Raw genomic sequence first — 13,568 nt, 5'->3', positions numbered from 1 at the left:
GATTCTTTGAAGGGTTATTTTTCACTTTCTCTAGCAGTCTGGGAGCAAACAATTATCTGCAACAACACATTTTGAATTACCCTTAGTACCTCTAATATTGGCTCTAATCTACTGACACAGACTGACTCACAGCATCACACGACGGTGCTATTCTACATACCACCAACACTCAGCTACACAACCACAGCGTGATCTCTGCGCGTCTGCAGCTTCCCCTGTTTACTCAGCTCACACTTCGGACACTCTCTGTGGATTTGTTCCAATGTCACATGACACAGAGTGACCAGAAAGAAATATATAGAATAGTTACAGAGGGCGCACTGCGAAGAAACCTGTAATAAACCCTAAATAAAGACTGCTGCTCGAGCCTACCCTGCAGAACCTCTACAGCATCAGGGCAATCAACCTACTGGTATTACTGGGACGTAGCTGCTCACCATGTTAACTGGGAGACGCTGCCTATGTAAAGGCTGACAGTATGACTGTCTGTTATTTAGTGCTGCTTGCACCTGAATCTCAGAGACAAATACCACAAAATGCTGCAGGAGTTAACGATAAAGCTGACCCTTCCAGTTACTGCAGTGTTATTGCATTACATCAGATTATAACATGATCTGGTTCTGGTCAGTCTGTGTACGTTAAAGTTGAACAGAAAGTATCTGGTGGTGTATTCCTGCTCATCATCATCATCATCATCATCATCTAAGAGCTCTAAGAGCATCTGCTGTTAAAAGATAAAAGGAAGAATAAAGGGGAAAGAAACTCAAGAGAAGAGAGGTTCAAATAACTTAAATCTATTTTTTTTTTTTTACCTTTTTTATAAAGAGAACAAAACTTGAGACGTGAAAGCTGTGATTACTCAGAATGCTCATTAACGCCGGGCGTGTGCCGAGGGGGGAAGTCTGCAGAAGCTGCTCTACTTTCAGTTTAAATCCAAGCACAGGGTCATACCGTACCGAGCCACAGGTTAGGAGGAATCGTGCATTCGCTTTCAAAGGTGAACACGTCACTTCTTTTGGAGCCTTGGATCATTCCTACCCAGGAGGAAGGTTGTGTTTTATTTCCAGGAAGAGGCAGTAAAAATAATTACTACTTACAGCTTTTCTTCAATTAAATACTCTCAAGTTTTTAATTTGTTTTCACACCTCAGTGGGACACAGTAATTTGAATGTTTTCTGTTGACTTCTTTTCTTCCTAACAGTGAAAAACTTGATGATTTAATTATCAGGCAATTAGCATCTACAAACGTTCAAGCAGAATGAAACCCCGGGACAGCAGACACAACGTGACAACATCAAAAACACTCGAGCACCTGTTTAAACACCTCCGAGTTCTGTCTTTACTTTGTGTTTCTTCAAATTCAAACTTGTTCCTTCAAGTTTGGGTAACAAAGTAACACTTGTAGCAAAACTTTAATTTCTTCCAAGATTCAAAAGTCTAAAGAGGTCAAAATTTCAATAACATAAGTGTCAGTTTAGCATTCACGATGACAAATCTCATATATAAAGCCTACGATTTAACTTCCTTCAACCTGTCAACAGCTGCTGGGAATCTGCAAGCTGCTTTGCAACCCTCCTCCACCCAGCGCCTGCTTTTAATGTTCTGTCCAACTTAATAAACAATACAACTGTAAGTTCAGGTGAAATAAAGACACATTTTCACTAACGTGGTCCCAACAGGTAAGAAGACGAGGAAGACGCAGCCAAGCTTGCATCTTAAAACAGCTGAAAACAAACAACAGAAAAAAGGTTGTTTTTCTCTTCATCAGTTAATCGGCTGATTGTTTCAGCTCCGACAGTTTATTTAATAAGAGTGCAGATCGTCTTTTAACAACTCATCTCTAACCAGCTTAGTTTGAGCTTCCTCTGCAGTGGGAGGTGTTTATGTCAACACTTCATCTGGACCGTGACATTTTCTCCTCGGCTTAATAATCGCACATAGGAAACAGAACTCGTTACTGTTTCGAGCCTGTCAAAGGAATATTATGTATAGTAATAATATACTATATATATATATATATACACATACATATATATATATATATATATACATATATATACATACATATATATATATACATATATATACATACATATATATATATACATATATATACATACATATATATATATACATATATATACATACATATATACATATATATATATACATATATATATATACATATATATATATATATATATATATATATATATATATACATATATATATATATATATATATATATATATATATATATATATATATATATATATATATATATATATATACACACACACACACTGTCTTTTGGTTTTATGGTTTTAAACTAAACATACGGAGCTAGAAAGCTAAAATCGACGTGGAAATGTCAAAAACTGTACTTCCTCTAATGTCCACTTGAGGCCGCCTCTAAAACTGAGTCACTCCCCCGTTATTGGATTTTGGTGAAGGTTAAATTAGGGGTGTGGCCTCTTTGAGTCACTGAACTGGACCTGTTAACCGTTTTTGTTGTTGCTGACAATATTATGTCCTAACAGCCGAAACATCGCAGATCAGCTTCCTGTTTAAAATGTGAAAATATTACCAGCCTGTTACTGCAGATGATCACACACCTGCGTGTGCAAACTGAGCCAGCTCACATCGGCTGATAACTTTCGTCTGGCTGCAGAGAAGCAGGCTAAAAGCCAACAATGACAGATTCTTTCTTTACATTAATGCCTCCTCTGTCTGTGCCTCTACCAGCGCGTTGTTGTTGTGTTTGACACGTTATGGCCATCTGCAGACTTGCAGTGGTAAAGCTAATGACACCATTTTTTAAACCTCAGAGAGATGATGACATCTTCCTCCATGACGTCCTGCAGAGGGAAGCAGTCCGTCACTTTAACTCACCCACAGATCCTTTGGCGGCGATGGCCACCGTCTCCAGGAGCACCTGGACGATGCCGGCTCTGACCCGCGGCGTGTTCTTGTTGTTAGTGTCGAGGTGGTTCAGAACCTGCTGGATCACGTGGTGCGAGTGCTGAGCCTGAAAAAGCCAAAGAGGATTTCAAATGATGTTTGCTGTCGATCACATGGTGAATGTCAACTTCACAGACAGACTGTATATAAATGATGGAGCAGCTTCTGAAGCCCCGTCTTATAGACTCGAGTGGACAGTGTTTTTAGACCAGATGTGATGAGCAGCAGGAAACGATACACTCGCACCACGGTGAAAAGTGTCAATCAGCAGGTAGGTCTGCTGTAAACAGTACGCTGATCTGTTTTACTCTAAACGCGATCTTTGTTTACAAAATGAGCATCACGCTAGAGTTAATAAAACTATGAAACGAGACCATGAACTAATCAGAAAATGTTGAATTATGTCATATGTTGAAGTTACAATTTGCAACTTTTTCCAATAAATTTCTCTACAATGACAGTTCTCTGAACCAGGAGTCGCCTCCTGCTGGCCATTAGAAAGAATGCAGCTAAGTGAGACTTCTGCACTGGTTTAATTTTTCAGTTTGCAATAATCATTTATGATTAAATTCTAAAATCATATTATGTGATTTACTATCATACATTTATCAAATGAACTTTTTTTTTTTACGCAGAATTATTAACATTAAATAGAAAAAGTTTATAGTCTCTGTAGTTAGTGAACGTCTGAGCAGGTGCAGCTGATTCTGTTATGCTGGAGGAGGATTTATGCTAGCATGCTGCTGAATGCAGATACTAGACAAAGTGTTCTTTCATTTGTTGCTAATAAACCAGCAAATTTCCACTGAAACAAACATCTTACAGTGGCTGTAAAAACTGGACAGACTGCAGCAGCAATAATCCGCTGAAGTTCATAGAGAAGAAAAACAGGTGAAAGTGAAGAAATTTTTGTTTTTCTTTTAAAGCATCTCAGTTATTAAAAAGTAGCAGTGTGTAGTATTTCCTGCTCGCTGTGCCTCCTCTCTCTGTGCAGCTGAACTGCTATAAAACAGTTACTTCAGAAGGCGACCTTTGACATCGAGGAAGTTTTTGTGAAGCTGCTGGATGTGAACTCAACCTTAAAACATCTCCAGCAGCTGCTTTAGACAGAACTTTTCCTTTTTAAAGACTCGGCATGTCAGCAGAGCTCTCGACTACATGCTGCACCTCCTCAGGTGCGATATGTAGTCGTGGGTTTGATTGGTTTTCACTGCTTCCAGATCAAATCAGCTCCATTTTTTAGCCCCTTCCATCTTGACCTACGTGTCAGAGGAAGTGCACCGTACCTGGATGGAGTACATGATGATTCTGAAGCAGGAAACTGCAAACTCGTTGGGGTCCCACAGGTGATGGTTATCCAGGTGACTGAAGGAAGAAGAAAATAAAGTGATTATTTGATCGACCCAGCTCTGAGGAGCAAACGACACTTATCTTTGGAGAGTAAAATCCAGAAATCGCACACAGACTCGGCTGCATGAATGAGAACGGATTTATAATCTGTCAATATTAGTGTTATGATTAATATAATCCTGATATTACAATCCAACAGGGGTTTTCAGAGGTTGGTGAACTCTCTCCTGTCCCTCTGTTTCTTTGGAAATAGCCGGAGCTCCTTCATCCTTCCTGCTACTACAGCAGCTGAACTGTCAGGGAGTTCGGGATGAAGCCTGACTGACGGGCGGCTCATGTTTGCTGTTGTCAGATCTCCCTCTCTGCTGTTTGGCTGCTTTGAATTATTTAAAGGATAATAATAATGCTGCATTGCTCTGAGCCACAGATTCAGAGTCAGTTCAACATTTTTATTGCGTAACAATGAAGAACAACAAGACAACAAAAACAAATATGAGTAACAAGAACAAAAATAAAAAGTTCATCACTGACTTTAGTCAGTGGATGTTAGCCTAAGAGTCTGCAAATTAAATCTCATCGTGGTTCAGTGATGAGCAACAATAATCATCATCAGCCTTCATGTCAGAATCACAGCCCAGCTGTGTAAGTGAATGATGTGCTGCTTGCAGAGTAACACAGACAGATTATAATTAGATCATGCAGAGGAGGATCAGTCGCATAAACACAAAAATGCAGGAAAACTGAAAATCTGACTAATCCACCTCTGATCCGAGATGGGAAAACACAGGCCATGAACACGTATGTGCTTAAAGATGAACCGAGTCGTAGAGGCTCGCACACACTCGGTCACAGATTTAAAGAAGCATCGCGTGGGTGTGCGTGAAGGTGAGGAAGAGGAGCGGTAACGATCGATAACGGCAGATTTAATCACCTCAGTGGGAGCGAGGTAAACGCATCTATCGCATATATGTGCATACATACAAACACGCGGGGAGGACGGCTTATTCGCCCAGCGGCTCACAGCTCAGAGCGTGCAGAGCTTATAGAAAGAGACGTGAACATTAATTCCCAGACAATAAAGCTTCCAGGGCTGTGTGGAGAGATGCCGTTCCTCTGACGACCACTTGAAGATTCCCATCTCTGCTTTATCTTTATCTTCTATCTTTAGAGCACTGGCTCGTCTTTATCAGCTCATGTTTGTGTCTGCTCAGGTATCAGGTTCATTTAGGAGGCTGCTCAAAGTGCAAACTGCTGTTTTTATGGTCGTTACTTCATATCCTCCCTGTATGAAGCACAACAGTGACCGCTTATTTACACCAACACTCTGATCGCTGTGAGGCATGTTTATCTGTTCATCTGATTCAAGATGGCTCTGCTACGAGTGTCATCAAGTGGGAGTTTTCCATAATTGGAAAATTCATGCCCATCAACACGGATCGATAAATAAAACGGCGCTGTGTGAACGGGTGGATGTGGCTTGTTCTGTAAGGCGCTTTGAGCGGTCGATAAGTCTAAAGGAGATCGTTATGTATGCAGTCCATTTACAGGCTCGTATTGTAGGCGTGGATTGATTATGTGACAACAGACGAGAGCTGTCAAAGGCCATGCCGCTGCCCTGCGTGAGAGCAAGACGAATAAAGATGGAGGGATCGTTTCCAGCCCTGCTGAGCGACCTGTATTCTGTCATTACGCATCCTTATCGCGCCACCTGACCATCACAGATTTTTCTAAAAATTCCCAGACGAAAGATGCACTTCAATGGGAATTTGACAGTTTCAGGTCTCTACGTCTGTGAAGGTTCTCAGTCATCCAGGTCAACGCAGTCTAAGAAGTTTGGAAAGAAAAGCATCTGGACTTCTTTAAGTTTCTTGAAGACGTTTCATCAGAGAAGCTTCTTCAGTTCTAAGAACAACTGGTTTTACGCCTTATGGGAGTGTCTGCAAGAGGGTCATGGACCCCTATTGATTCTCCCTAGTTGGAAAATCAGAAGGACAATCAGAACAATATTGTCATCCCTTATCAGATTCAGAAGTTTCTGATAAGGGATGACAATATTGTTCTGATTGTGTAGCAGGTTTATCAGAGAAACTCAGGAGAGTCTTCTCCGAGCACGACATCCCAGTGTACTTTAGACCCACCCGCACACTCAGACACAAACTGCTTCATCCCAAACACAAATTTAACAATGTGATGTAGCTGTACAGTGTAGTGAGGAATCCTCAGACCTCTACATTGGAGAGACCAAACAGCCACTTCATAAACGCATGGCACAACATAGAAGAGCCACCTCCATGGGAAAAGACTTGGCTGTCCACCCTCATCTAAAGGTCAAAGGTCACTCTTTTAGGATGCCAATGTTCACATTTTGGACAGAGAGGACAGATGGTTTGAAAGAGGAGTGACAGAATCCATCTATGTCCACTGTGAGCGACCATCTTTGAACAGAGGCGGTGGCTTACGACACCAACTGTCTGCCATCTATAATCCAGTTCTGAGATCCTTCCCAGACGCCTTAACGGCCATTCACATCCTGGGCCATCTGACCTCAGGAAATCACATGATAGGGTGGGGCAAGGTCTCACAATGGGTTCACCCGAAACCCTGGCTGATTGTGACCCACACCCGTTTTCACACCTTGGCTTGCGTGATTAGGTAGAGGATCAATAGAGGGTCCACAACCCTCTTAGGGACACTACCACAGGGTTTAAATCTGGGACTCTCCACCTACTCTTAAAACTGATGAAGCTTCTCAGATGAAACGTCTTCAAGAAACTTAAAGAAATTCAGACGCTTTTCTTTCCAAGCTCCTTAGACTCTACTTAGTCTCTACTTTCATTAGAATAGAATAGAATAGAATAATCCTTTAATTGTCCCACAAGGGGAAATTTGGTTGTAACAGCAGCCAAAAAGACACATATACAAACAAACAGTACACAGGACACAGAACACAGACACATTAGTTTTAGCAAACAAATAAAAACAACTTTAAGTGTTGAAATTTGGTTGATTCTAGATTTTTTTCTTTATTTTGGCATCAGTTTATCAGTTTATTGATTTTAAATGTCCATCATCCTTGAGCCTACGGAGCTACATCCTTCAGATGGTTTACAGTTCATCTCTGGGCGCTGTGACGCTCAGCAGTGGAGCTCAAGAAGACAAAACAATGGATGCTCGAAGTCTCTGACAGCAGGTTTGGAGGAGGGGTTTAATTCTTTTACAGCTTCTGGAATATAATGCATATAATATTTTTCCTTCAGATGGTTTAAATCACATCTGTCCAAATCACAGATGGGGAAAATGTTCATCCAATTTCAGGTTGACATTCCCCAGATGATGCTTTTTTTCCTCATTCTGACCCAAACCTTATAGAAACAAACAGGACAGGTAAGGATTTCCCAAACACAGTGAAACCTGAGCCTTTATTGTAAAAGGACAGTGGAGAAAGACAGGAAAGCTGGGTCAAACAGGTTTCCTGCTCAGTCCCGTGAGCGAGACTGAACTGGCGAACCGCCCGGCTAAACCCAACAGTCCTGCATCACACCTGCCTGCAGCTCAACGCCACAATAACCACACCTGCTACACAGCAAAGCCACGTATGCATTTTATAACATGTCACGAGATACATCAAGCTCTGACTGATTATGTTGAATTTACCACCTCTGCTGAAAACGAGGCATTAAAAAAAAGAGCCATTTAAGTATGCCGGGTAACTGAACGTACGAGGCCTGAAACCCTGAGGGTGACTCGCGGTCTGACAATAATCATCCTTTTCAGACTTACATAAAGAAAGAGAGTCGGGAGTAGAGAGAAAGAGGAGAGCGATAAGAATGACTTGAAGCTGTTATCATGAGAACAGTTCTCCACCGTGACGTCAATTCAAACACCCCAAACTCTCCGCCTCCTCCACCCCCTCCGTTAACCCCAATCCTTGCTTGCTATTTATAGTCTGAAGACGCGCCCCCCGTCCTCCTCCCTGCAGGAGCAGCGTGGGAGGAGAGAGCGGCGCAGAGAGGAACGACGGGCCGGGGAGTGCGGCGGCTGTTCAATCGAGAGAAAAATTAAAGAGTGGACTGCACTAATGGGAGTCTTCAGTCTTGTTCTGCCTGTCGGTTTTCTGAATGAGGCCGAATAGGCGGGAATGTATTTGCTATTCAGAGAGCGCAGCTCTGCAGACACACCAGAAAGTCTGACGTGTGATTTCTGTGTGAGGTCCCAGCAGGTTATAAACAGGTGATATACGAGTAAAAGAAAGGCTACAGGCTGTTAATTATAAATGAGAACCTGCTATAACAGAGAACCACTGCTGAGGAGACCAGTCAGAGGACACACTGCAGGACGCTGCTGTGTGTGTGTGCTGCGTTTCCTTCCTCCCTGCCTGAGGGTGGCGCTGCTCCCCCTGTGCAGTGCAACTTTAATCACTACTGGCAGCACTGATTGATGAAATACCAACAGAGATTTATGAAACATTTCTTCTGCTGCTGGTTACAAACTAACCCCAGAAAACTAAATGCAGCCCCCGATCAGTCAGTCAGCTCCACCTGCTGCATTTAAACCCCACCTTCAGCTACGGCAGGCACGCTGGTCTCCAAATAACCACGCAGGGGAAGCATAACCTCACGTATTTATCACCCTGCACTGTAAAATATTTAAAAGCCTACTGGAGAATAAAATGCTGAGCTGAATAAAATATGACCGCTGAATCTTTAAAACCTGTTGTCGTGTTTCTGAACCACCTCCATCAGGTCACCAAGCTTCAGCCTTACACATTCAGACACGTCGGCAGCACCTCGTGTGGGACTAACAGGGACTAAATGTTTCTGCTCAGCAGCTTTACACACAGAGATGCAACACAAACCATCTTTATCATCATCAGGCTGGATTATTCTGACAGTGCAGCAGCTCAGGGGGCATCGCCTGACCTGCAGGGGGCGCACAATGCTAGTGAGTCAGTCAGAGCCGGAGGTGACACTGAACACACAAAGTACAGTAACCAGCTGGAAGTATGAGAATGAGACACCGCTGCAGTGTTAAAGGCTGGTTATTAGAGGCTGAAGGAGTGTGTGTGTGTGTGTGTAGTTGGCAGACACCCTGTGTCGAGTGTCAGACCTCAGATGAGCTCTGACTGGGTGTCAACAGAGAGGAAGGAGACATCATGGAGTGAAGACAGGCCTGAGTGACACAATCCAACAAATTACTCGAAAACAAAAACGTGAACTAACAAACTCTTAAAGTATTCTAAGTATTAAAGTAGTCTTCTAGTTACACACAAGTTAGGTGCTTTACTTGGGTATGACTCCTCCTCCATGCAACCCTTACGATTCAGAGGACAACCATGTGCTTTTTGTACCTCACTAAAATTATTTGACAGCTTTGTTTCCGTTAAAAATGAGTAATTTTTTTATTAATCTTTCTATAAACTGGTTTTCCAGTCAGCAGTTTCAATATCCCAGAGGCTAATATGACGCCACCTGAATGCTTCTGTTTAGCACAGGGTGTCTTTGTAATCAGTGGTTCGTGTTCTGGTCGTCACACATGATGACACGGAGGGGTGGTGGTATATCTGACAAGTATATGAGGAGACACTCACTTGCTGATTCTATTTGTTTTCTCCATAGACTGTATATAAAAGATGGGCACAGCCACTGTGACATCACTGATTGGTTCGTAAAGACGTGCTGTGAAGCAGGTGGGGGTTGGAGAACCAGGTGCACCACAGTCAGCTTGTGACTGATTACTCTGGAACGTACCCTCGATAATCCTCCTTCCTGACTCTTGTAGCGACCACGGTTTACTAGAGTAACTGCTCGGATCTCCAATTGAATTCAATATAACTGAAAGTCTTTTTGCGACCATGTGTTGCCCCCTGCTGGCTATTAAACAGAATGCATGTTTAAATCACCTTTGTGCTGGCTTCACTTTTCAGACCTGGAAGCAGCGCACTGTGGGGACTGACTCGCTTCTGGAGGCAGCCTCAAGTGGACATTAGAGGAACTGCAGACTGAGGAACTTTTTATTTGACTTCATGTTTCATTGTTTCCCTCGCCATAACGTGAGACTATTGGCTACTTTCAGATGACTTCAAACTGCATGTAGGGAGGGTGGGTCTTATATTTCACAGCCAGGTGAGACGTGGTGGTTTGCCTTTATTCCACTCACTTTCACTCACTGCAAAGCTTTAGGCACTGAAACCTGTTCAGAGTCAGGAAAAGATGGTGATTCAGGTTAAAAAGCACCTCTTTAGCACAAAGCTAACCCTGATGGCTGATGAATAGTGAGCTGGGAGTGACAAACCTTTCTCCCTAAACAACACCCTGTGTCTGACAAACACCAGCAGCTTTGACAGAAGTGTTATTGAAACCCCGGGAACGAGAACAGACTGAAACTGAACTTCATACTGGGGCAAGAGGATGGTGCTGTGGAGGTGGAGTTTACATGTTCCTCCTCATGTATGGACGGGTTCTCTCCAGGTGCTCCGGCTTTCCCCACAGTCCAAAAATATAATAAAATAAAATATGCACGGGGTTAACTTGTTATTGTAAATTGAGGTGTGAATTATCTGTCTGTGTGTTAGCCCTGAGATAGACGCGACACCTGTCCAGGATGTACCCTGCCTCTTCCCCTATGACAGCTGGGATACACCCCAGACCTGAAGAGGGATGGATGGATGTTTATACTGATGAGGTAAAATGGTGCTGCTGTTTTCACCAATGCATGCTTTACTGCATGATATTAATGTATGAACGTGGCCTGTACTGAGTAAAACTTGGACAGGTCTGTCCACGAAAATTTAACCTTGATAAATAAAAGAGGACTATATAAATTCACCTAACTGTAGTAATAATAATCTAATTGCATCATACAAACTAAATCTGAAAAGCCATTTTCCTACATATCATACTTTACTAAAAGAAAAATATCAGTGTTTTTATTTAGACTTTAACAGACCAGAATATTTCCTCCATCACTGCAAAAACCCTTCTGATTCGTGTTTGATTGAAGAGCTTAAAGTCCAGGTGAAACCTCTCAGCAGCTCTGCAGAGGATCTGAGCTTTATAGGCTGATAGTTTTGTTGCACATTTCCTGCGTAGCTCAATCTGAGCTCCTCCAGCAGCAGGTGGAGGTCTTCATCAAATAAGCTCCAGGCGTTTGTTCTTCTGAACTAAAGCCTAAATAATCTCAGAGAAGAAACAGAAATGTGTATGTAACGCAGAAGCTGGAGAGCTGGGAATAAAAGAGTTTTCCCCACTGCAGAGATGTAGTTTTGCTAAGCTGTACATTTTCTGTCAGGCACAGCTCACAGCCCACAGAATGAGACAGAAAATGAAGGCTGTCTATTTAAAGCTTTTCCTCCTCCTGGTGATTGTGTTCTGCTGGTAGAAAAGTGATTTTCCTCCGAGACAGACAGCCACATTGATTCACACAGGCCGAGACAGTTTAATAAAGCCGGGGTGGAAAGAAAGAAACGTCTGAAAGACGGGGAGAGGCCAGTTTGTAGCTCCATCGCTACAAATTGCCCTCGATGTGACATCGAGCATATCTTTGACGCATGCGGGTTTGCAACAGGTCGGGATGCATTTTATCCCTTAAAGAAACTGATCTGGGGTCAAACGGGTCACTAATGAGATGGTCACGAATGTGAGGTCAGCCTGAGGTCGTGTTTCAGGAAGAAAAAAGGAGGAAGAAATGAAGAAGAAAGGACGACGAGCGCTCAAGTATTTATTTGAAAAAGCTCTGAGGCACGAAACTAGCGAGAGGTGAGAAAAGCTGCCGCTCGCTTCCTGAAGAGGCCCTGCAGATGTCAAACAGCCACAGTGGTATTCTGTAATTAACTGCTAATGGCAGCATTAAGAGGCTCGCTCCCCCGTCTGAAAATACAAGCAGCGGTTATACAGTTAATTAACAGTCGTCGCTCTGACTCCAGGCTGAAGAAACAACAAAAACACAGAAGAAGAGTGAAAAAAATTATTTTAGCTCATTTCTTTTCTCACAGCCGGCCTGTGAGTTTAACTCATCTCTGACGACCTTCAATGATCAGTTCTGACACCTCAGCGTATCAATAAAGACGTGGTTTGATGATGGCTGCATGGGCAGAGACCCTCCCCAACTTCAGCTTTCTGAAAATCGGATTTGTCACAACTGATAAGTGTAACACATCATGTTTTATACAGTGTTAATTTAAAACAAGCAACTCAACACATAAAAAAACTAAAGATCTAAAAGCATCCATCTTCACTAAGATACTTCAACGGCACTTTTTCACTGGGCCAGTTGATTGTCCAGTTTGTGGTCAGCCCAGGCAGTGTGGACTGAGCAGTTGAGCAGCAGCACTTGTTTCTGTAACGGCAATTAAAACCATTCTCAGACTTTTCCCAGCAAAACTAAACTGAACTGTTCAGCTGCAAAGCTACGCTAAAGCTACGTAAGCTACAGTAAAAGCTGTGCACGTGCAGATAAACTCTCAGCTGAGTTTGCCAACATCTTTGATTTGGGTAACTTTGCTGCAGGCTGACAGCAGCTCTGTGCTTCCTGTCATGAAATGCAGAAACATGCACGTGATGGTCTGAGGCTGGACGCTGCTCAGAGCTCATCCACAGAGGCAGAGCAGCAGTAACACATGGCTTGTTTTTGCATTTCTAACATGATGTGATTTAAAAAAAAATATATATATATTTATATAAATGTGTAAACTGTGACTGTTCCTGTTGTTCCTCTTTGTTTTGAACAGACTCAGAAGTGGCATCTTTATAAAATCCATCCGTCTGTATCGCAGGTGGAACGGAGGCCCAGCCTAAACCAACCAAATTGACAGCACCACCCACGGAGCCAGGCTGCTGAACACAAAAACCTAAACAGCTACTTTAAATATCTGCACGAGCCACGGAGGATAAAAAAGCCGCCTCCACTCATCGGTGCAGAAACAGAGAAAACCTCAGTGGGCTCAGCGTTCGCTCGGTAATTGTCCAATTTAGGTGAACAGTGCCGAGTGGCGGGCCGGTGCATCCAACAGGAGCAGTGTTGAGGATCTCGGAGTCCCAGGAGGGATTGATGAGGGGGGGAGCATGATCAGCGGCTGGAGGTGGTGTGCAGCATTCACGTGGCGGCTGATAACAGAGCTCATTTAATTTCCTCTGTGTGCTGGGAGTCAGAGAGGGGGTGAGAGAGAAAATGAAAGAAAGCCAGTGTATAGATATATATAAACCTGTGTGTGTGTGTGTGTGTGTGTGTGTGTGTGTGTTGGCTTATTGGCGGCGGATTTA

At 42.9% G+C, this 13,568-nt stretch overlaps 1 protein-coding gene across 6 annotated transcripts in view; it reads right to left on the bottom strand.

The window, feature by feature from the left end:
* Window positions 1-13,568, bottom strand: part of efr3a (EFR3 homolog A (S. cerevisiae)) — a 109,386-nt gene that overhangs the window by 28,572 nt on the left and 67,246 nt on the right. For 4 of the 6 annotated variants that reach the window (XM_063462081.1, XM_063462082.1, XM_063462080.1 and 1 more), the window contains 3 exons: window positions 4,248-4,326; window positions 2,893-3,028; window positions 957-1,034 (listed from right to left, as the gene is read on the bottom strand). In XM_063462081.1, the coding sequence (XP_063318151.1) occupies window positions 957-1,034; window positions 2,893-3,028; window positions 4,248-4,326 (293 nt within the window). The remainder of the gene's footprint in view (window positions 1-956; window positions 1,035-2,892; window positions 3,029-4,247; window positions 4,327-13,568) is intronic. The other 2 variants (XM_063462084.1, XM_063462085.1) reach the window with 1 other exon arrangement.

Source organism: Pelmatolapia mariae, linkage group LG18 (assembly GCF_036321145.2).
Source record: "Pelmatolapia mariae isolate MD_Pm_ZW linkage group LG18, Pm_UMD_F_2, whole genome shotgun sequence".
In the NCBI taxonomy this organism is placed as follows: domain Eukaryota; kingdom Metazoa; phylum Chordata; class Actinopteri; order Cichliformes; family Cichlidae; genus Pelmatolapia; species Pelmatolapia mariae.
The sequence above is the reverse complement of the archived record's forward strand: the minus strand, read 5'-3'. Positions and strand labels throughout refer to the sequence as shown.